Below are 21,782 nucleotides of genomic sequence, written 5' to 3' on the forward strand. Positions count from 1 at the left end.
ACTTGTCATCTGATTGACAGATTTCTTGGTGTATGGAAAAAAAAAAAAGAAGTGTAGCTGTAATACAGCCCCTACAAGAACTGTATTGTAGTCCACTTTTATGTGGATTTGCTGTTCTGAATTGACATGACGCCACCTGCCAATCATGCTAAGGCGTTTGTCAGCAACTGACCAATCAGCGGTCGCAATTTGTTCCGAAGTACACGCCCCTAATTTCCGTAAACACTGCCGTTCATTATTGCTAACGCTATGGCTAACGCGCTGAGGTCATAGAGATTTTCGGGAAAATAAAAGGAAGTCATGGTCCAACTATGTCAGTGGGTAAAACGTAGCTCCTACAACTGTTATCCAGAGCGCTTAGAGGGCAGAATACATTTTTATTACATTTTCAAAACCCGAACGGAGTCTGGAATAATGCAAGAAATGGATCAAGGCCTGCAGCCCACCTCATGTCTAGTTTAATGAAACTGTGATCAACACAACTACCACATGCTCGTCTGTACCAAGGTAACAAGTTACAAACATCCCATTTTTTGTCATAATGACACCGTATGTCAGTCAAATCAAAGATCAATAAGTAAATGTAGTTACTCTTGATTTTTTTGTGTGTAAATTCCAAAGGCAGCTCTACGGCAGCATGAAAACGTGCTGCAGTAACTGTAGTCTTTATATCTGAGCACCTTTTTTATGCTAAAGTTTATTCTTTAGGCATATTCCTGAAGGCAGATTTTCACAAGCCGATATTATTTAAGTCGTTACTCACCCGTTTTGTAGAAAATGCGTCCTACAAAGCCTTCACACTCGCATCCAAAGAGACTTTGTGCCCCTCATTCTTCCTCTGACTGCGAAAGACTTGGGCTTTAAGTTGATTTCTCTGTTGTACCAGCAAATAACCTTGCAGACCTGATGTAGGACTCAGATAATTTTCTTGGCTGTCGTCTTTTCTTCAGTGTTGGCTGATAATGTAAAAATGACTCAAGTGTGTTGAGTTTCACTATCTCTGCCATTGTAGCCACTGTTTGTTTGTCTGAGGTTTGTCTACTTCTGCATGAGGATGGAGCCGGCATCATGTGGGTAGACTTTCCAGGATGAGTTGTTCATTCAGTATTTATTTTTCTTCTATGGACTATTTACATAGGCCAAGATAATGAAAATCTTAACAGAATTTCAAGAATAATGGTAAAAAAAAAAACAAGTGTTGCAATTTTGCCACAATTCTAGACCGAAATAATTGTGAACTACTGTGCTCTGTGTGTTTCTGGAAGGTCCGAAAAGATCTTGATTGAGTCTTGATTTTTTTTAAATTTTCACCCATGACTAAATTGTGATTGCACAAGAGGTTAGAAACAACCATATTTGGACACCGTAATGCAGCCGGGATGTCCTCTTTGTATGATGGAGGGAAGTTACTAAGCATTAAATCTGCCTGAACTGAAACTTCAAAAAACAAATCCTGGTTAGGATTCCGATGCTGCTTTCTGGACCAGCAAGGACAAGCTGCATTGCCTAATTAATCTAAGTGAAAAGAAACCTCAAAAATCTAAAACTTAAAACCATCGTGTATAGTCTTATGTTGCTTAATTAAGCAGATTTTTTTTACTGCTAAACTGCTGTGCTTTTTAAAATGCAAAGCCATGTGATGGAAAAAACGCTGACCTGTGACCTGCTGTCATCATTGTCTCCCCGTCTTCTCTCTAACTACTGTATCAGCAGCACAGCAGGACATTGGTCGTGATTATGCATCAGTTGCTGAGGGATGTCCCTGGTTATGCAATCGCAGTCCAGTGGTGCTCATCATCTCAGGAGAAAGAACCTGGGCGCTTTTTAGCCCTAGAGTAACTCTAAGAATAAGAAGAAGTTGCTATGTACCTCACGTTGTGAAAAGTTATAACACAGGATATTAAGATTGGATTTCATATCTTTAGGTGCTAAAATTTTGTGTTAATCATTTCAGATATTCAAAGTTTTATAAAGGTTGCTGTAAGAGATTCACAAATCAACTGAACAATGCCTGAAAATGAAAACATTAACTCATAAGTTCTCTCAGATATTATATATTGAATTTATTTTACCTCTTTCAAACTCTTAAGAGTAATAAAACATTCAACAGGCGTCCAAGATTAATAAGGTCATTACTAAATCCAGCCATCCCGAGAGCAGCAGACAAACATATTAAGCCCTGGTTTGTTTTGATGTTTGATTGTTAGCTCAATTTTGTCATAGTACAATAATATTATCAATGTACTACAAAATTACAAGGTTTTTGATCATGTACAGATGAAAGATATTTATAGTCAGCTCATCATTCACTGTCGAGATCCCATTTTCAGCAAGCTGTGCCTGCAGATTCACAGACACATCAGCTCATATCTGGGCTGATTATCTAACCGTCAAGGAGCTTCTGCACCAGGGTGGCTGGGCTGTGCAGAGTACAGAGGGACAGGCAAATTTTCCTGCAGTTCTTCTGGAGGGACACCTAATCACAAGTGACAGAGAGGCACAACTGGAAATTTGAAGGTAATTTATGTTGACGTCAGGAACATTTCCAAGTCTTTCTTCCCCAGACAAAAAAAAATATGATTGTGACATGATGCTTGTATTGTTGTGTTGATTTTAGGCATTCGCACACACCTTAAAGCTGCAGTATGTAACTTTTATATATACATATTTGTTGAAACGGTCTCTATGTCATGGTAGTTTGGTATGAGACAGATAATCTTTGAAAAAAATCAAGCGTTAATCTCAGTGCTAACTGGAAACAACCAATCAGAGCCGGGAGGCAGGTCTCAGTGCTGTAAATCAGTGGTCCCCAACCACCGGTCCGTGGACCAATTGGTACCGGGCCGCGCAAGAAATAATGAACTACTTCCGGATCTTTTATTTTGAAAATCCTAAACCGGATCTTACCGGTTACGTCTTGCGCGTCAAAATTGAGCCAACTTGGAACAGAATGAGTACTGCGCGCGCCCCCCACCCCACCCCCACCCAGAACAACACCAACAGCATCGGACTCGATACTCCCCCCCACCCCCGGTCTGCAGCAGAATTGCGAAGGGCTGACCGCTGCTGTAAATCATGTCTGTGTTCACCACTCATGCCCCCTTTCTCTCTGCTATATCTCAACTATAGAGCCTGTTGTAGATGCTAAGGCTAGTTAGCATGGCCAACGAAGATGTGGCTAAGCAGTTTTGCTGTAATGGTAAGTTGTTTCTCCGCCATTACCACATTGAGCAGGGCATGCCCGAGGATGATTGACAGCTGTAGCACCTTCCTCCTGGCTCTGATTGTTTGATTTTGATATTTCTCCAGATGGCAAAAATAGCTCAGGGAGGAGGTGGAGGAGCTTGATTTTTTTTTCACATATAATCTGTCTCATATTATACTGTCACAACATGGTGACGGTTTTAACAAATATGTTTAAAAAAATGTTTTATAATAGTTACACACAGCAGGTTTAAAAGTGAATGGAGATTATTCTTACAAATACTGTTGAGTTTTCTGCATTTTTGGGCTCAGACAGTCTGTCTGAATGCCACAGGATGCATGTCGCAGACTCTCCATCTCAAGAAAATCAGAAAGAACAGAGTTACGTCACTCCTAGAAGAAGCTTCAGAGGGTTTGGCTGCAGGTATGATGTCCACTTTGATGCTTTGTTGTCTATTCCCTCTTTCCTGAGTGCTGACGTAGCAGCTGCATGTGTTGTTTTTGATGTGCTGTGGTTGTAAATCTTTCTTTTGATTCTCTCTCTGCTGTGTTGTTCAATCAAATCAACCTGGGCAACATCACCATTAGTCAGACCAAGCCTCACACAGACCTGCTGATGACGCAACACCCCATACTTTGATTAGCTGAACTCACATGAACCTGCACATTACAAAAAATAAGAATGTCACCTTTTACATCATTAATATTACTACTACTACAACTACTACTCCTTGTTGTACTTATTTGGCATGAAACCATAAAGCTAGGTGCAGGTTCTTGCAGAAACGTCAACATGTGTTGGCACCACGAGTGAAGAAACAAAATTACTCTTTTATTAATCTGTGGGAAAGCTGTGTTGAAGTTGAAGAGAAGAGAGCATGAGACCCAGTTATCAGATCATCGGCCAAAATCTTCCTTGATTTCTAACGCCATTGAAACAGCAGAAGACAAAATGATGTCCTTTTAGTATAAAGTACCACCTTGTACCGATAGGAGGCAGTGGTGAGCTGATTCCCATAGGTACAACGGGAAAGAGATGCTTTTCTACTCACTGAATAGACTGGAAACAATCAGATAAATACAAAAATTACAGTCGGCATAGAAGTGTTTCATAATTAATGATGATCATTTCTATTGACGCAGTCAAACTTCTAGAAATAAAGCCAAACAAGGAAGATTTTATAACAGTAAGAAGGATATGCACATTATGTACAAATACAGCTAATGTCATCAGTGATTTTCAATTTTAATTAAAAAAAGAAAGCTTGCCGAAAAATAATAAAAAAATTATTATTTCACATTATGTAAGGTTTCTTTCTTGCAACTGTATTAATCAGTATGAACTTTATTAAGGCATAAAGAAAAACTTTTAAAACAACTTTTTAAATAAAGGTCAAAATTGAAATAGAAGATTCTGTTTTGGATTTTATATATTTGTTCATCCGATTACAGAGGAGTCCGCGTCTGTCCCTGAAAATCACCAGACGTCTCTGCTTTTGCGTGGGCGGCACTAGATTTGTGTCTTAAGTGTATTTTTTTATTAATTCTCCTTGTGGCAAATTCTGGAACGATGTATCTTTTCACATGTGACATCAGTGTTAACATTAAGCTAAAATTACACATGCTGACTCTGACCTTGTGGCTATGTTGACGTACAACTCCTTCATAGAGCATCAGCGCCATTTTAATCCCAGACCAGAGTTCATAACCCAGACATGTACTTTTAACCAAGAAAGTTGTAAAATTAGTAACATGTGCCTCTGAGATCATTCTGTGCTCCTGTTGTTCCCGTCTCTGCTGACAGCATAATCAGCTGTGATCAGAGGAATATCCTGGCGAGTGCCAGCCGACGTCTTGCTTAGCCACAAAGCTGGGGTCACATCTGAATCCACACAAGCAGAATGATGACATAGAAGATGGTGTGGTTTGGAGGGATAGGGAGGGGTGACTGTACCAGAGTCAGCAGCAGCAGCAAAGCCAGAGGTCACAGTTATGCAACAACCCTAAAGTTAGACCTTCACAATGGAGACCTCAAACAGCAGCCTTGTTGCTGGCTGCCATTATCTTCCAACAGAATTTCAAGCACTTATTACAGCTTATTTAAACATGTAGAGTTTAGTATTTCAAACCAGAGTGACCAGTTGATTCATTTGTCATTTATTTTGACAATGCTTGCTGTTTATTTTTATTTATTTAGCCTTTTCTGTTAGGAAAAAGAGCACAATATTCTTTCATATGGGTAAACTTGTACAAGCGGCCTCCTATTGGCAGCGGCGGTTCTTGATATGGGCCATATGATCAGTTTCCCCAGGTGGCAGAGAGGGGTGGGTGACCAAGAACTAGAAAATAAAATACATCTTATCTGTCAGTTGTGTTTGCTTCTTCCTGTATGCATATGCAGTGGGATAAGTTTTCCTTGCTTGCTGCGAGTACTGGAAGTCTGGGTTGCCTGTTGTCTACTGGGAAAAAAAAAAATTCTGATAATTTTATGCATTTTAATTTGTTGGAGGTTGGTTTGCCCAGGGCACCATTCCTGTTCGAACCGCCCCTGCCTAATGGAGAACAGAAAGCACTGAGGCTGCAAAGGTGAATGTGAGGATTCTCTAAAGCAGGGGTGTCAAACTCACATGCACAGAAGGGCAAAATTAAAAACTACTTTTGAGAAAATTGTATAAACCTAAAAAAAACAAGCACAGCTTAATATGATTAGCACATATAGTATTAAGCTATATGTGCTTAATACTATATAGATAAAATTTGCCTTTTTACATATTAAATAAAAGGCATGTTTGTGTTATTTATTTGCTTTCTCACTATTTCTTATCTTGGTTGAATTCCAATGGTAATATTTTTCTAAACTACACTGTAAAAAAAAAAGCCTCTAATTTATGATAAAATTCCTGCAGCTATAGTTGCCAACATTTTACCGTATTTATATGGTATAATTCTGGCAACCTTAGCTGCTGGTATTTTACTGCAAATTAGAGACTTTTGTTGTTTTTTTTTACATTGCTGTTAATGACAATGATGATAATTTCGGCAAGGAAAGTCCAGTAAGAAAATATTCTTGTACTGTCATGATCTCTCATTCTTACCAGTCCAGGCCACGTGGCATCTCTTCTTCTGCCTGAACTCACTATTGGATGTTAACAGAGCACAGGGGCACAGGTGGCATCAGCAAAGTATTCTGGGGTTTGTAGTGTTAGTGGTGTACATTTAGATTTATGTTGTAGGACAAATATAATTACTCAGAGCCAGATTTGACCTTCAAGCCTGAGTTTGACACCTATGTGCTTGTATGTATTCTCTCTAGCTTCCCCCTAAACTCAAAAACATGTATGTCTCTAAATTGCTTGAGTGCATGCATGGCTACATCCTCTGTGCTGCCCTCTAAGAGTGGGAATTTCTCTAAGGTGCATCTTGCGTCTCACCAATGACCAAAAGAAGTAAACAACAGCCGCACCATCACCTGGGGTTGATAAAGGTGGTAATTAAAAGGACCTTAAATATCTCACTTCTTTAACTTTAATTCTTCTATTTGCTGGGATTGGTTTGAAAGAGAAAAAAACATGCACACGAATAACAAGAAAAAGTTAGTAATTAGATATGTTTGATGGCTGACACCTTCAGTTTGAAGTGACAATTAGTTTCTTTGCTGTCACCTCAGAAGAGAAAATAAATGACTGAGTTTTAAGCATCAAACAACACATTTCTTACTAAAAAGGAAACTTTAAACGTCAATTATGACATGTCAGCTAGTAATACACAATGTCCTGCTGCTTTCTTTATAACAAATGGCTTCCAATACTTAAAAAGACATTTCCTCTCCATGCGATTACCAGCCAAGAGAGGAAAGGGTCATTAATGGGATTCTCCACTCCCAAGATAAAGGACCTGGTAGAAAAGTTGAACTTTCAGCTTCCAGTCAAAATTTAAGTTGGCTTGTGCAATAAAACTTAAGAATTGAGTGGAACTGAGCACTTGACAGTCAAAGGTGGAGGAAAGTCCACAGTTATGAGCCACCATCAGCCTCCCTACTTTCATTATTACCGTGTGTATGCTCTACTAACCCTGAAAGGGACTCATCTAGAGATTATTAGGAGGAGGGAAAACTGTTAATTCAACAAGTTGTCAATCTTAGAGGAAAATTAAGTGAATAGTGAAGCAAAGACAGAACAGAAGGGTGGAATAAGGGTGCTTGAATCAAGTCTATTAAGGGGACTGAAACAGAAATCTATAAGGTTTTTATAAATGGCTACAATTCGTGAAATGCTGAGGGTTTAAACACTCTTTTCTCATAAAATCAATGGCTGGCTTTGACAGTGCTGGGTAGTCAGAGTCACAGATGTTTTTCCACTTTGACAAGAGAAGAGAAGATTATTCTCCTTCTGCTAATATAGAGCTGATAGAAATGACAATTTGAGTGTGATGTATTTTGCCTTGCGCAGAACAGAGGGTTTTATATCCTCCCTCTATTGTCCAATTAAACTGAAAAACGTTTAGTCATCATCGATTTGGCCTGAGGTTACGTCTTCACATCAGTCACCACTGAGAAGGCTCATTGTCTCTCAGCTGGAGAACAGACAGCAGGTCATTAACCCTCTGGTGTTCACACATCACAAGCAGAAGTGTCGCTGCAGACTGATTTCCTTTTCCTCCGCTCATTTTGTAATGCTTGGTCATTGGAGCATAAAGAACTGCAGCCTGTCAGATGTCGTTTATGTTCCGAAACGCACTGAGCCGTGGATTCTTCGTGTTGTTTCCTACAGTTTGGTCTGATAGTGTCCTAGAGGAGTGGTCATTGCAGTTTCTTATTGTTCCACTGCATACTCAGTGGTGCAGCAGCTTGACAGCTGAATACATCTGGGATCGAAACAAGCAAACAAAAATAAAACTCCACGTGATCGCTGAAGCTACCACAGGCCGCCGAGAGGACAGGATGTCCAATAGAACAAAGTATTTGTATTATTTGGGTAAAAAAGATGACCTAATAATTAAAGTTAAACAAAGAACAAATATGAAAGGTCACCATCTTTTCTAAATGTAAAGATATTTAAAGTTCCAGTATAAGATGCAAATTGAATGTAAATTGACATTCATCAATGAGTAGGTTTAAATTTTGATTCAAAATACAGTTGACAGCTTTGTGATGGAAAACATGACTTAACTAAGCAATCTATTTTTATATATTCATTCACGAATATAGATTTCCGTCTGTTATTTAGATGCTTGAACATTATGATCTATTTAAAAAGGTACATCATAATGAAAAAACAATTCCTTGGAATTGCTGGGTTTTTTAAAATGAGACCATTTTCTCCAGTTAATAAATGTACTCAATTTAAGATAATAAAAAAATATATTACAAAGAATGAAGAGAGCTAAAACACTTTTGTCTATATGTATTTCATGGAGTTGAGATGAAGAATCTTTGTCTTCAGGAGAAATTTGAATGTCTACAGACTTTAACCTGTTTTCCCTCCATCTTCCACATATTAAATTCTCTGACAGAAACACATCTCCCTTTTAAAAATGGTTCTATTTTTCTTATTTTTACAAACGTGTAACCTGTTTTGAATTTCTAAAAATGAGAACGCTCACAGAAGCAAAACATTAAGGAAGGCAAAAATGTTTTATTTCCATTACCAGACAGAAAAATATTATTGCCCTTGATGTAAAAACTTAAATGGAATGTTTTTCTAATGTATGCATAGCAAAAATTACTGACACAAAACATCTTGCTGCTCCTCTGGGAATGTTTTCTTTTTTTGTAAGAATGTTTATGTTTTAAACTTGCTTTCTTTTTGGGGTGAGTATTTCCTTTCAGTGTACTGCTGTTTTTGGCTGTCCTGCATTGGCCTTAAATTCCTTTCTCAGTGCTGAATCTTAACTCTCTACAGAAGTCCTTGAAAAGAGCAAACAGGAGGAAAAATGTAATAAAAATCAATGACACGGTGCTCGTTTCATCAGCTTTAAGTATCAAACTGATCACCGCTTGCTAGTGTGTGCTCTGATCTTATTCAGTCTCATTGGTTATGTTAGCCTTAACCAGGCTAGGATGTCTGTTCTGGAAATCTGTTTTTGCAGATGAAATCCGTCAGAGCAGCAGTGCATGAAAGACCCGAAGCAAACCCCAATAAAAACCCACTGAAGCACTTAAGTCTCCGAAATCTCTCATGATATTACAATTGTGACTAGCAAGCATTTAAAGTTTCATTAGGGCCACAGTTTTATAAACAAAGTACAAGTTTATCTGTTATATAAATCAGAACAACCAGTGATGTGTATTACAGATGATGTGGAAAACTGTCAGCCAAAGGTCAAAAGAGACAGTGATTGGCTTCATGATCTCAGTGCAGGATTTGGGCACTTTTTGCTGAATATGAAAGGGAAAACTCCTACAACAATTAAGGAACAGCATAACAGTTGCATAATATGTATCATAACAGGGACGAATAAACTCTGAATCATCTTTTCTTTAGTTGCATAACCTTTCACTGTGGCTAAAATGTTAGCCATGATGGAAGCGGTAGTGACATACAGATTTAAATATCAGATTAGCGAAGGTGTTTTGAAGAACACAATGGATGTGTCTCATGCTTTTGTGCCTTCAGGTCAGAAAATTAATCAGGCTGCTGCTGATCATCCAAAATGCTGCTGCCAGAGAATATGGATCACATTACATCGGCCCCTAATCCATGCTTTGGCTCTGTTTATAAAAACAGAATGTAAAATGTAATTAATGGTATGTAGAACCCTTTGGTCATTAGACGGCTCTTCAATCTGATTGGTATTTTTGCTCTTCAGCTGTGGGACAAACTGCTTGAACACCTGAGATATGGTGAAAGTGTTGGCTCCTTTAAATCAGGTGCTTACTGCAGTTTCACTAATGCATTTCTCTGTTTATTTTTATCAGATTTTTATTTTCTTTGCATTCATAGTTCTTTTTGCATTTCTACACGAGAAAAGTCCTGTTTTGTATACCTTATTATTATCTCAAGATATTGCAGTTTCAAATACATTTTACAAGGTTTTTAGTTTAATTATTATGAAGTAAACACTCCTGTTTTGGTTTTTAGTGCTGGTTCGTGGAAAGTAATATATCGTTCAACCAGCCTCGCTGATGAATTCATACAAACCAAAACCCATTCTTCAGTATTCAACACTCAAATACAGTTGTCATTTTAAATTAAATAATATTTTATTATGCTCAAAAGAAAACAAAAACATGTACATGTAACACACACAGCTCTTCTCATCAAGTAGTGAGTGAAAAACGCTAACAGGTTTACTGTAGTCATGAACTTTCCAGTAGAAAAGAAAAACTAAAAACCGTAATGACTCACTGTGAAGATAAACTACAGAAATACAATAAAGACAAATGTCAATTCTTCCATGAAACAAAATGAACACTGCATAAAAGACCTCAATTGGTTGAGTCAAGTGAATGTGGGGCTGGAGAATGCCCCACCGCCCCTTTAAGTGCAAGACGTGCAAAATCTGAGGCTGTTTCTTTGTTTGTGAGGTGCACAAAGTACAGAGCATCAATCCAAATGCCTCTCACTTCCCCGACAAGTAATATGAGTTAGGTCTTATCATTTACATAACAGAACATGGTGGGATTCATTTAAAAAGAATCAAATATGTCAGACACTGAGTCCCAGTGTCTGAAAGCACAAACAGTTCTCTAAGGTGCAGCAGTGAATACGATATGCCTTTCTACAATACACAAGTGAGCTTACATGCTCTGGTTTAAGATTTCAGATTATAGTCCAGCTACACAAAAACATATGATGAGAACATGTACATAATTCAGACTAATGCATAAGGACAACCTATGAAAAAATAAATTCTTAGTGATTTTATAAAACTAAGGGGAAAAGTGGCAAAGGAAGCCTAGTGGTCAACAGTGACATTGCATGTCGGATCTTTATCGTGCTTTGCAGATGTGTTTTTACCCTTTTACTTTTCTGTTGTCATAATCTAAAAATGTTATGTATTTTATTGGGATTTTATGAGATAACAACACAAAGTACTGCTGAATTACAAAGTTAAAATTTTTAAAATATCTGAAAGTCTTTTATTTTGATTTTGATTCACCCCTCTTTACACTGATACCCCTCAATAAATAAAGACAATCAATCACTCCACAAAGTTCAAGAGTGATTCTACAACGTCAAGAATGACGTTAGAGAGAAATTCAAAGAAGTGTATAGCTATAAAACTAAATCTCAAGCTTTGACCCTGTTACAGAGCACTGAATAATTTACCAATCAGAGAAGGAACCAGGAAAACCTAAAGAATCTGTCCTCAGGACAAATATTGGAAATATAATCCAAAAATCTGACTTTAGCGGAAGAGAAGCAAGAACAAAATCATTCTTAGACAACTTGTGTTTGCAGGTTGTCATAAACCATGAAGGGCACATGCAGAAAAAGGTGCTCTATTCTGATGAGACTAAAATTGTACTTTCCGGCCTCTGTGCAAAACGCTGTACACACTACCCCCAAATTAAAATATGAAACGGCAGGATCCTGCCGTGGGGATAATTATGGACAGGAACGGTGGTTGGAGCTTATTGGGAAGGTGGATAAGGAAAACACGGGTAAAACTGTCAGCGGCTGTAAAGGGTAGAGCTTTGAATTAAGGATTACATTCCATCATGACAAGGATCCTAAACATAAAGCCTGAACAACACTGGAAGAGCTTATGATTATCAATCTGTGGACATTAAAACCGATGTCCAAGGATGCTTTCCCCACCAACCCGACTGAGGGTGAAATGTTTTGGAAAAAGAGTAGTCAAAAATGTGCAGATTAAGTCATGGCACAACAAGGTCGTTTAAATTGACTAATTGAGATTAAATAAAAATTCACAGCAAACATTTTAAGGCTTTTACTCACAAACTTTTTGAAAGCTGCATTCCCATTTGCAAGCAACTTTTTGTTTGTCGTATTACCCCAATAATATGCTTTAAAATTTATGATTCTGATGTGACAAGCATGAAGAAGTTCAATATACTCTTGCAAGGCAGTGTTTATGACAGCTATCTTAAATCAGTGAGATACTGTATATCATTTGATCTAATGTTTTCTCATGGAAGAAAAAAATAATCTTAAGGAGACCAGGAGGCTTGTTTTAACCTGCATTGTGGAAAAATAAATACAGGAAAAAGCATGTTTGTTTTTTTTATTTTTTGAAAGCTCTCACTGAAAAGAATAAGTTTTATGTGAAGTGTCCAAATATATACACACATTTTACTTTGACTCATCAAGTGAGTTCCTTACTAACAAGTTTTCATTTGAGAAACTGAGTCCAAACCACCAAATTATTTAATTCCAAAACAAAACCCAGATTGGTAGAGTCAGATCTCTGTAGCGTTGGCGTTTTCTTCCTTCGATGGTCTGCTCCAGCTGGACTACCTCACATGGTGATGCACGCAAGTAGACTGTAAAACAAAGTTTTCCAGCTGCTTAGATAGAGCTTCTGCGTTTATTCAGTCTCCTGTAGGTGTTTATGCTGTGCAAACCTGTGGACACCGAGCTGATGCCTGAGTGATGGTGCAAGCTGCACACGCAACCGTTAGAGTGCAGAGGGTTGGAGAAAGCCTCCCCCTGCTCCATGTAGGTATCCGACGTGGAGAAGTCACGTGGGATGATCATGGGGATGGAGTACTGCAGCTTCTCTCTGCTCTTATACCAAAGGCAGGAACACATGGACTGGAAGTGGAGAACCTCGGCGTAAACGTTACGTAAGCCGCGGCTCGCAGCCCCTCCGCTGCTCCCTCCGATTGCACTTCCACTGCCACAACCAGGGGGCGTGGAGGAGGGGGAGACCGGGTCTACGGAGCAGTTAAGGTACCCACCCACCTGACCGTTATGGGCAAGAAGAGCCCTCTGCTCGGCGTCCCTTTTCTCATCCTCAGCATTCATTGTCATGAATCTCAGTACTGCTAAGTTGAGGAAGGCTCCGATCACCGCCAGGCCCGTCAAGATGTAGATAAAGCTGAAGGCCACATACTCCGGCTTGGTCTGCAGGGCATCTTTATTCTGCAGCGCCACGTAGTCCCCAAACCCGATGGTGGTGAGAGTGATAAAGCAGTAGTAGTATGCATGAAAGAAGCTCCACTCCTCAAAGTGGGAGAAGGCCATCGCCCCCACGCATAGTGTGCTCATGCAGGATATGAAACCAATGGTCACCATGTTGGCCATAGAGACTTCAGTGCGCCTCATTCCAAGGCACTTCTTTAGGCGATGGAGCAGGTATCTGACAAAGGTGTTAATCCGTTCACCAACGCTCTGGAACATGACCAAAGTGAGGGGGATGCCTAGGAGGGCATAGAGCATGCAGAAGACTTTCCCTCCATTTGTGCTGGGGGCTGCATGCCCATATCCTGTGGGAGAAATGGGAGAAAGACGCAGGGTTACTGTGGTGAAACTAATGAAAACTACTCTGCAGATGACAGGGATCTAACAAGAGAAGGCTGAAACCTGGACTTGAAAGAGACAGATGATTTGTATTCTCTGAGTGGCTCTTCAGATAAATTCAAATACTCTTCATTTCACAGTGGCAAAATGCAATTGGAGATGAGAATGCACAGGAGTGTGGAGGCAGGAAGAGCCAAGTATTGATGTCGTGTATGGGAGAGAGGTCTTGAATAATTCATTGACAATTGGTCTCTGCAGAGTGGCTTTGGCTAATGAGTGCATTTGCACCTAATTAGACCTCAACATTGTTCCAGATCAAATAAACAGGACACCAAAGGCTAGGTTGTAAATACCCGTCTGTATTTGTACATCTGAGAGAGAAAAAAAAAATCTCTTTGTCTTGTATTACTCTGAATTTTTAAATCATAAAACAGGCAGCAGAAAGGCAGCGGTACACTTTGAACAGTGAAAGAGCCTAGAGCAAAAAATTCTCAAAGAAGACAGTTTTTAAGAGGGTTGCACATCAAAGTTTTGGGGAGAATTTTCTTTAAATTTAGCTCCCAGAGAAACTAGATATTTATATACACTGCATACAAACACACAACCTTTCTTTCCTCACAGTCACATTAGATCAGACTCAACCATTCTTGTTTTAGTTAAGGATAGTCCAAATTATATTAAATGCCACAATAATAGTAGATATTTTAATGAGACCTCTAATTTTTGGCTTCAAATTCTTTAAATGCAGGAGTTTATATACAATTCATGTGACTTCAAATGCTCTTGATGACCTTCAACAAGCTTCTCATAAGGTTTACTGGATATTTTTCCCATTTCACTTGAAAAAACTAATGTAAATGAATCCTTCACACCTACATTTTCCACTCAGACATTAACTTTGTCATCTTTTAGCCACTTTATGACTAATTTGGTGGTATGTGATGGTGTTAGTTATGGATGCAATAGACAGATTCTGTAAGTACTTTTGTTGCACCTGATTGTATATTTGAATATACGTCGCATTCAACCTCTTTGTCTTCCTTGCCCATACTCCTGACATGTGGAGCTGTTGCAAACAGAAACAGAGATAACCCCCTGATAACCACAGGTTACGCAAGTCAAAGAGGTTGACCGAGTGTCCAAATGTAATTACCTGAGGGTTGATTTAATTCTCAAAGCTCTGGTTTTATTGGAACACCAATCTATTTTGTTCTACCATCTTTCCTTCTGGTGCCAAATCTGTTTAAACATCCCCCCCTTCATTCAGCAGAAGCAAGAGCTACAGTTGATACGATTTGAGTTATTTTATCTTTCGGAAGAACATATTTAATCCATATTGAAGTCCCTGTGAGAAAGATCAGCAATATATTTATTTTATATACAACCAAATTACAACAATTTTCCATTTTAATGATCAACAATCCAAGCTGGATTTAATCAGACAATTTCAATCAGACATATTCAAATCATACTTGCACAGTCAGATCAGTTCAGTTTGATTCTGTATGTCAATCATACAGCTTTTGTCTAGACTTCTACTGCAGACCAGCTAATCTACAAAACATTAATCTTTAATCTGGTCAGTCTGTTCCCTGAGGTGACAGCTCAGATCTGTGAATAAGGCTTTTTTTAATGAATTTTACTCTCTTTAAAGATATTTTCATTATTGCCTTCCTTTTTTGAAGGCATTCCAGTTCACTTCCTCCATCACCGCACCATTCAACACATGCTGTAATCTACTGAAACAACTACAATAGATGAGAACAGGGACCTAACATGAACATGTTAGCTCTGGGAAAATACGTTTTCAGCAGAATATGAATTTAACATGATGGCTTGTTTCACTTTAAGATTTTTGTGCTCTACCAAAATGTTGCAGCGCTCATTAAGCAAGTCAGCAGGACAGTTTGTTCAGGTGAGCTATAGACGAGGCTGCAGGGCTGTCACAAGCTCTTTGCAGTGGGGAACGGCTTACTGAGACGCAGGGATCACCAGAGTGACAGCGGGGCTCATCAGCAGCAAATGCTGGCGCTTGAGGCGACAAGCCACACACTCATAGCGTGGTGTGAGGGAATAAAGAGGTCCCGCATGACAAAGTCATCCTGCTTTCTCAGGTTATGAGAATGTTATCATGAGACAGACTATGACTCCTGTGTTAGCAAGAGTACCATTTGCTCCTTATAAAAAAAATTATAATAACATGTTACTACCTCCTGGAGAACTCCCTGTCCTTCTGGTACAAGATTAAATATTAACACTTAATATGTGCAACCGTGTCACTACAAGGGTTTGATGATTGCATATGTACTTACTATTACTGGGTCGGACCCGTTTTTCCTTTTAGACGCGCTTTAATTATTAGTAGGGATGCACCAGTATGAACATTTGGGCCAATGTCAGTAACTGATATTAATATTACTGCTGTTATGGTTTTATTTATTGAATTTTAACATAAGGAAATATCTATGCTTGTTCATAATGACGTATACAAACATTAATGCATTGCCATAGATACGGACATAGAAAATGCCAACTAAGAAGGAATGTCATAACCAAGTTAACACAAATACTAATTTATTCAGGTAAGAGGGGTGGCTGTAAAAATACGTTTTTTACTTCCTGCCACTTCTTTAAACATGTAAATATACTTTACTACTGTTCTTCTTTTGCTTCCTTTTCTAAATTTATTTTCTGTATATATAACTTTGTTTATTCTTTCATTACATGACGTTCAATAAAGTCAAACTCAACTAGAATCAAAGATTTGTAAATTGAGAATAAGCATTTAACTATTATCTGAAAGAAAACATTAGATCATCAGATGGTACTTCTGAACAAGTACTTGGTCTTGTATTTGGGAAAGACACTTCACTCGTCTCTCCTGCTAGTGTTGGTCAGAAATGCAGCGTCCTTGCTTCTGTTAGGCTGCTTCAGGACAGCTGTGGCTTTAATGTAGCTTATCACCATCAATGTGTGAATGACTGAATGTAATATGAAGCACTTTGAAGTCCTCCACCAAATAAAATGCTAAACAAGTACAATCCATTTACTATTTTTTGAAGCACTTTGGGTTTCAGTTTCTGCTTGCTGCCTGAACCAGTCAGATGACCTAATGTGTCTTTCTGAATCTAATTCAAATAAATCTTCTTATCATTTTTCTAAATATGAGCCAATCTGAAAATACCATCATCCTGAGAGGATTCTTATTTATTTTTAAGGCCTCAAACCAAGCGTGTAAGTCATTTTACCCACTCCTTTCATTTTTAGTTTTTAATCAAAAATGGGTGCACATCATTCAGTCTCTGATTACTCAGTCTGATTTTGCAAATTAAACGCCCCATATCATCTGAATTCACTCATTTATGGCAGCAAAACTACAATTACTGATCCAGTCTTTTTTTCATATTTCATCTTTTAGAGCAGTGATTGCTTGTTTGTCTGCTTAGATGACAGCTCACTGTATAAACTTGGCTCCCCAGGGCGTCTGCCTCGAAAAAACTAAACACACAGCATCCGTCGTCTTCATTGCACTGATTAATTAGCCTTGGGGGGGGGGGCAGTCTTTGAAAATAGATCAAAGAGCAATATAATGTAGCTCTGAGGGCTCAGGCTTGCTGTCACTCAATTAAATTTCCATTGATTACCAAGAACAATTTGTTCTTGCCAAGAAAAGACTAGAAATGTGGCTCATTGGGGAGAGTTTCTCAAGCTGAAGATGCATCATCTTGTATATTTGATGTTTATAATTTTATTAGTTTGTTAACATGATGTTGTAAAGAGAACATTTTGAGACAAACCATATTGTGTGCATGTAAAACAATGCAAGGAGCACAAGGAACAAGATGACACAGAGTCTTAAACAGCAGTAGTGCTGACAGCGCTGATGACACTGGGCTTGACGGATAATATCCTCAGACATCTCTGCTGCCTGGAGAGCAGGCAGAGTCATGCTACATAATACACTCGGCTGTGTGTTCTTGTGTGGGTCGTGCAAGATTTCACACAAATGTAGCTGCTTATTTTCTCTTTGCACTGTTCAAAAGTTTTCGCACTTTTTTAACCTTCTCGCAGCCACTGGCACTCAGCAAAAATGAACATTGTTTCAAAGGGTTCTTGGGAATAAAATGGAAATTTGTGATTAGTCCTAATGAGAATATTCTTTGTAAAATAACCTCTAACTGAAATTGAAGCTGCAAGTTTTCATTGTGGAAATAGCACCTCCACAAACTTTTTGTCATTGTGCTATGACAAAAACCATCATTAGGTCGTTGTATTATCTGTCTCTCACTCTCTGTCACTCTCAAAAAACAGTCAAAACCCAAATAAATGAAAAATATCAATGTTTTACTATACTATAGGCTACCTGTACGGATAAAGTAGAAAGTAGAAGCACTTAAGTGTGTAAAAAAAATACATATTCTGATTATTCTCTGACATACATGAGATGGAAAGTAAGTAGTTACATTTACTCGCATTGCTGTAATTGATTACAATTTGTCTATACTGTGTACTTTTTGAAGGAGTTTTAAAAAGCCTAACTTTTACTTTTACTTTTATTTTGATTAAGTATTTTTATTCAATTACATTTGAAATTGTAAAAGGAAAAAGAAAACCCCAGAAAAAACAGCACTGATCCTTCAGCTGGGTTAGAATTAAGATCTGTGCTAGGAAAACCCATCAAATTAACTTCTGAGAAAAAGAAAAAAACACATGACTTTGCCAAAGGGACCGGTTCAACCTTTTGTATGACTTCTGGCACAGAATATTTTAGTGGTACTTGTACTTTTTTCCAGAATTACTAATTCTAAAATGAACATAAAAAGCTTAGAATCAAATCACCTGCGCACGTCACACCTGCTAGAGCACAAACAAACTGACGATGATATATATGACAGCTTTTCTAAGAGGATATGATATCAAGGCTCTGTAAACACATTCTTTCTGCAAGGCTGAAGTGAGTTCAGAGGTGTCACACACATCCAGCCTTATATGGGCAGCCTAGTTCTTCCACATACAGGTGGCCAGAGGAGGCGACCCGGTGCGACGTCACCATTATCAGCGTTTACGGCCTCCCTAAAATGCTGAGCAGATTGGGGAATGTTCTGGTTACCCATGCGAGTAAACACTGATCATGTCCCCTGATTGGTACAGCCTGTCTTCGCACAGCAGTCCACTCTGCTCCCGCAGCAGGCCTCCCTCCCCGCTCACTTTCATCTCCAGCTGGGTCTGGCCAAAAATATCATAAACAAGACTCTGTGAATTGTAAAACTTCTGTCCACTTGTGTGTAGCAGCAGGCATATCTGCTAATGACACCCAAAGAAGTTATGGTAAAAGATTGCAGCGATGCAGTGTTTTCCCACAAACTATGTCTCATCCCCATCTTTTCCTTGGAGCCCCTGATCCCCATTAATTCTCTTGCACACCTCAAACTCTGTGATTGTTTACACAGGCACTCAAACACAGCTCTGGTCCTCCCATCTGCCCTCAGTTTGGCTTTTGACCCAGAAGGCCTCTCTGGCAACTGCTGTGTAATGTCCCTTTCTGTAAAAGGTGCAGATTCTTGGCTGAGGTTTTATTGGAAATACAGCATCCATGATCCTTAATATTACCTTTTAATTCAATGAAAACACAAAAAATAATGGAAGATCTGACATTTAATTCAGCAATAAAAATAACCTTCAGATTTTCTCTGTCAACAGTTGCAAAGTGATTTGCTTCCTGGACATACTGTAGTTATAACACTACAATAATTAAGACTGCATGGAAAAAAAAGTGCTTAGGAATTTTTTATTTCACCTAAATTTGACTATAAATACAACAAGAACAATAAATAAATTCATAAAAACTGTGACAAACAATGACTGATGAGAACCCAAATTCACATTTCCAATACACATATATACACCCCCCACCCCTGACACACACACACACACCACCACATTTATTTATATACAGTATATATATATATACTTTAAACTGCCTTGTTGCTGAAATGTGCTAAAGAAATAAACTTGATAGTGAGGATTATAATGAGAAACACATAAAAAATCTGAAGCTCACTATTAGATTAGTAGAAGCCGAGTCTCGGTATCAATAGGACGCCATGATTATAACCAGACTCAATAATCAACCCCCTTTGAATTTATTACCATTTTATGGCTTTGTGTTTTTTTAGCCTCAATGACAAAACAAAATGAAATTTGTGCAAAGCAATGTCAATCTTTAACAAACGGCTATATAAATATTCACCTCCCTCAAGTCTGCATATAGTTGATGTGACTTTGGCTGCGACTGCAGCATTGAGACTTACGCTGATATGTCCCAATCAGGCTGGAACATCAGGGCAGGGCAATTTTTCTCCATTCTTTTTATTTTCCCAAACACAGCTAGAGCTCTTATCAGGTTGCTGGAGGGCGTGGACAGCTCTTTTCATGTCCAGCCACAAATTCTCAGTAGGATTGAGATCTGGGCATTGATCTTGTTGTCCAAACCACATGATGTTTTTTTCCCCCTCTGCAATATGCTTTGTGTTCCCCTCACTGTATATGAAAAGAGTCCATAAAGATTGATTGACTGATCTGTATTCTGATTTCATTTGGACTCTCCCGTATGTCCTTGGGCGAATTTATATGAGCTTTTTTCATCTTCATCTTTGACTGGTGGAGACCAACAGTTGTCTCTCCCATCTGAGTCACAAAACGTATATGTTATTTATACTTAATATAATATCTTTTTGTCCGCCAAAGTAGAAAAGTGCTGTCACCTCATCTGTATACAAAACAAAAGTTAAAAAAAAGAGTCTGAAGATTAAAAGTCTGAAAAAATAAGGAGAAAATTATATTTTAAATTCTGTTTTAGCTTTGGATAAGATGCTTTTTTCCATGTTATTGTCAAAAGAGACAAATTGTATTGAATGTGATTTCATTAACAAATCAACACAGAGAAAAACGTTTAAGAAGGATGAATATGTTTAATAGGGATTGTGATGTTTTTCTTCCTCCTAGAAACAATGTTAGACTGCATTCTATCATGAATATTTATTTGAAAACAGGACATTTTAAGTGTAAATCTGGATGCCTGTGTCAGAAACCGAAAATGGAAATAATAATCCAGATCACAAATCAAAACAAACTGCTTCCCTCGTGACAAATTCAACCTTCCCATTCTTAAAAAAGATCCGTGGGGGTCAAATCTTGTTTAGAATCTTTCACCAGAGTAGGATCGAAGAAACATAAATCTTAGAAAATAATGATCTGCTCCTTCTGCACATCCTCTGAAAGTCAGTTATTTACAAAGATTATGACTGCAGTAAAAAATCCCTCCCACTTACACTCCCCAGTGGTGACGCATCAGTAATTATACACAAAACCACAAATGGCCCCTGATACCATATCTTGTGTCGGAGCAAATGCTTTTCCAGTGAAGACAACCTGTGTGCTGATATAAACAAAACCAAACTGAGCAAGAATTAAGACCTAAAACAAATAAAAGTGATGGATGATCTCTATCAACTTTTGTTTCTTTTAGTCATGACCACAATCACCGCCCAACCCGAAGGAAGTAATTATTCCAATCAGAGCTATCATGTTTCCTAAATGCAAGTTACTTTGAATTCTAAATATAGCATATTTACCATCAGCACGGGTTTTCCTTTAATCCTGCTATTGTTTTCACGGGGAATTGGACCTATCTAAAATTTTCTATTTTTGCTGATGAGGATTTAACTACTGAATCCCAACAAAACATGTTAAGCTAAACCAGTGCCAGAGAAGAAAACTACCGCTATGCTAAAAATGTTAGAAGTAATTTTTAGCACCTATTACTCAAAATGCCAAATATTTTCATCATGTTTAGCAGCAAACTTTGAAGTCACTCATTTCATCCACTTGTATTGAGGATATTGTTATTTCAGTGAGGGTTGTAATGACCCATAAATTGAGAACTTTGTTTTTTTTATTTTAGTTTTCTTCTCCAATCCCTCTCCTGCTAAAGACTACCATCACTCGTGAACAAAACACATAAATACCTGAACTGAAACTGACCCCAAACCCTAAGAAAATAGTTCACCCTTTTCAAGTCCGTGGCACAAAGTAAGTCTTTTGTCAGGCTTAGCCAGTCATCTTTTGGTTATTTATTAAAAGTGTGCACCC

The 21,782-nt window shown here is 38.3% G+C and overlaps 1 protein-coding gene across 1 annotated transcript in view; it reads right to left on the bottom strand.

Annotated features, from left to right (window-relative positions):
- Positions 1-10,069: 10,069 nt before the first annotated feature.
- The window catches only part of kcnk3a (potassium channel, subfamily K, member 3a), a 34,653-nt gene continuing 22,940 nt past the window's right edge, over positions 10,070-21,782 (bottom strand). The window contains exon 2 of the mRNA XM_028039552.1: positions 10,070-13,597. Within this exon, the coding sequence (XP_027895353.1) occupies positions 12,678-13,597 (920 nt within the window). The 3' untranslated portion in view covers positions 10,070-12,677. The remainder of the gene's footprint in view (positions 13,598-21,782) is intronic.

The sequence above is a fragment of the Xiphophorus couchianus genome, chromosome 15 (genome assembly GCF_001444195.1).
Source record: "Xiphophorus couchianus chromosome 15, X_couchianus-1.0, whole genome shotgun sequence".
Taxonomy (NCBI): Eukaryota; Metazoa; Chordata; class Actinopteri; order Cyprinodontiformes; family Poeciliidae; genus Xiphophorus; species Xiphophorus couchianus.